We start from the raw sequence: 2,733 nt of genomic DNA, 5'->3' as shown, positions 1-2,733 counted from the left end.
ATTATGAAATTAAAGAATTATAATATTATTTAAATAAAAAAATATTGAGATAAATTTCTTGGTTTAATAGAATATAAGAGAATTATATCAAAATTATTTATTGATTATAAAAATATTTATAAAATGATATTTCTTATTATAATTAATTTCTTACTTTTTATATAAATTAATAATATTCAATACTTAAATTTATTATAAGAATAATAGAAAAATCAGAATTATTCTTTATTAATTTTTAAAATTTAATGAAAAAAAATAATAAAAAGAATATATATTTAAAAAAGCTTTATTTCTATTTTAATTTTTTTATTTTATTAATAAAATTGTATTTTTTTAAATAACTAATAATTTTAATGATAATGATGTTATTATTTTTTTAGAAAAAAATGAATATTAATATAACTATTTTTTGTTTAAAATCAAGTATACTCTTTATTTTATTTTTTGTTTAAAAAAAAAAAAAAACTCAACATTAAATATTTATTTAATTAATTTAAGTTTCAACATAATAACTAAAAATTTAAGTTTATAAGAAGCTTTTAAAAAATAACTTATCACTTTTATATTTAATGTATTTTTAGATTTCACTTAAATCAACCATTTCTTACTTATTATTAATTTCACCACTTTATTAAGGCTATTTAAGTTTAATTAATTAAATTTAATTTTAAAAATTTTGTGCTTATTCTTTAATAGGCTTAGTAATGCATTCTTCTAAAACATTCCTTAATTTTTCAAGAATAATAATCATATTATTCCACTATCTTTAATTAGGTTCATAAATCAATTTTTTAAAAGCATTTTTACTTTACTTATTTAAATTAAAAAAGTTATATTTTTTCGATGACATCATATTTAATTCTAAATAATTTTTAATCAAATCATTTTAAACCTCCTTAAAATGAGGAATATATTTAGCCAAATCCGCCGCATTCAAATCATCTACAATAAACTCATTCAAATCCAAATCATAAACAAACTTTTCTTATAATTTATATTCATTACAAATTTCTATTTAAGCTTACTTATTAGGAACATTTACCCCTATAATACAAGGTACAGGGGAATCTATCATATCATAAAGCTATACTGGAAGACTAAAAATAATAGGATGAGGGTATAAAAAGGGTCTTAAGCTACTGGCAAAAGTCTAAATTGAAGTTGTAAGAAGAGTGATATTTTAAGAAAAGAAAATTACATTTTTTTCCAAAGAAATACACGTAAAAAGGAACAAAAAGTCATCAAAAGGAATATTCGAAAAAGTCAGAGCAGATCCCCATTCGACTTCTAAAAAAGGAAGTCTTGTTGTACATGGAATCATAAATTACTTATGTTAAATATTTCCATTACAATCATAATTAAAAAATATTTATCTACAAGGGTGCGGCATTTATTTTTAGGCTTGATTAAGGTAAGTTTTTAGAGAAGAAATTTGGTTGAAATTTTCCACTTATTTGTATATATCTAAGGTCATTTTTTTTAAGTTTTTTCCTCATCAGTTAACTATTCCGAATTTTAAATTTATAAATATTAATGTATTCTTGCTATTTTTAAAGTATTTATTATTTCAGTTATTATATCAAGGAAAAACTTCATAAAAGGATAATATGTCATAAAACAATATATAACAGGAACTACACATATTGAATTATATTCAGGAATAAAAACAAAATCTTCATTTTAATAACATATACAATATATGCTTTTTGAAGGATTACATTTATCTAATGTAATATTTGATAAATCTGAATTTTTACTATTGCCCATTAGGGTAAAAAAAAAAGTACTTTGGGATAAATTAGAAGCATTTTTGCAAAATATTTTCATTTAAATTTAATCCTGGATATGATCGGGATTTTAAATTGCATATTTTACACCAAAAGGGAAACAAAAATCCTATACTGATTTTCTTTTTTGGCATTATTCAAGAGGAATTTCTCCAGGAAATTAAAGGTAGGTTTTCTGTGTAGAAAAGCCTTCTTTTTTATTTTCAAGTTTAGATTATAAATCGAGCCTTTCGGGGCCTATAATAAAGAACTCTTCGAATAAAAAATTGGCTGAATTTTTATTTTCTTGAAAAAAATGACTCTTTTGTAAACAAGAGTTTGTTATATCTTCTGGAACTGTTTCTTTTTGATTTATTAAATTGTATTTTTCTTATTATATTATTATTAATGAAGGAATGGAATGTAATAAATTTTAGTTTTTTAAATTAATTTAATTTTATTGTTTATGAGTTATGCTTGTGTAATTTTTTTCTATTTTGGGCTTTTTTTCATTTGATTTAGAATTTTTTTTAATATCTATTTCTTTATTGGAATAATATTTGGATTTTTCTAATTTTTGTTTTTGTTTAAGTCTTTCATTTTCAAATTATAATTTTATACATTTTAATTCTGTTTTTGCTAGTTTATCAATTAATTATTGATGATCTAATGTTTTTATGTATTATTAGAATAATTAAAATTATTTCATTTATTATTATAAATTCATTTTCTTATTTATATTATGATATTTTTTTTATTATTATTTTTTTTAAAAAAAAAAAATCAAAAAAATTATTAATTTATATTTTTTTTGGAAAAAAAAAAATTAAATTAATCTTAATATTTTCTTATTCTAAAAATGATCTAAATTAATATTTTAAAAATTATAAATTTAAATATATATAAAAAATAAAATTAGATATATTGTTTTTGTCATAAATTTTATAATAATTGTAAATGATCAATA

General features: G+C 18.6%; 1 protein-coding gene across 1 annotated transcript; it reads right to left on the bottom strand. All coding sequences in view use genetic code 6, as the record gives it.

Annotated features, from left to right (window-relative positions):
* Positions 1 to 212: 212 nt before the first annotated feature.
* On the bottom strand, positions 213 to 1,321 carry IMG5_149570 (hypothetical protein; the record flags this gene model as incomplete). Its single annotated transcript, XM_004030921.1, has 3 exons — positions 213 to 223; positions 559 to 637; positions 1,043 to 1,321. 3 exons carry the CDS (start codon positions 1,319 to 1,321, stop codon positions 213 to 215), a joined length of 369 nt encoding a protein of 122 aa, XP_004030969.1.
* Between the last annotated feature and the right edge of the window lie 1,412 nt (positions 1,322 to 2,733).

Source organism: Ichthyophthirius multifiliis (genome assembly GCF_000220395.1).
Source record: "Ichthyophthirius multifiliis unplaced genomic scaffold scaff_1120509251149, whole genome shotgun sequence".
NCBI lineage: Eukaryota > Ciliophora > Oligohymenophorea > Hymenostomatida > Ichthyophthirius > Ichthyophthirius multifiliis.
The sequence above is the reverse complement of the archived record's forward strand: the minus strand, read 5'-3'. Positions and strand labels throughout refer to the sequence as shown.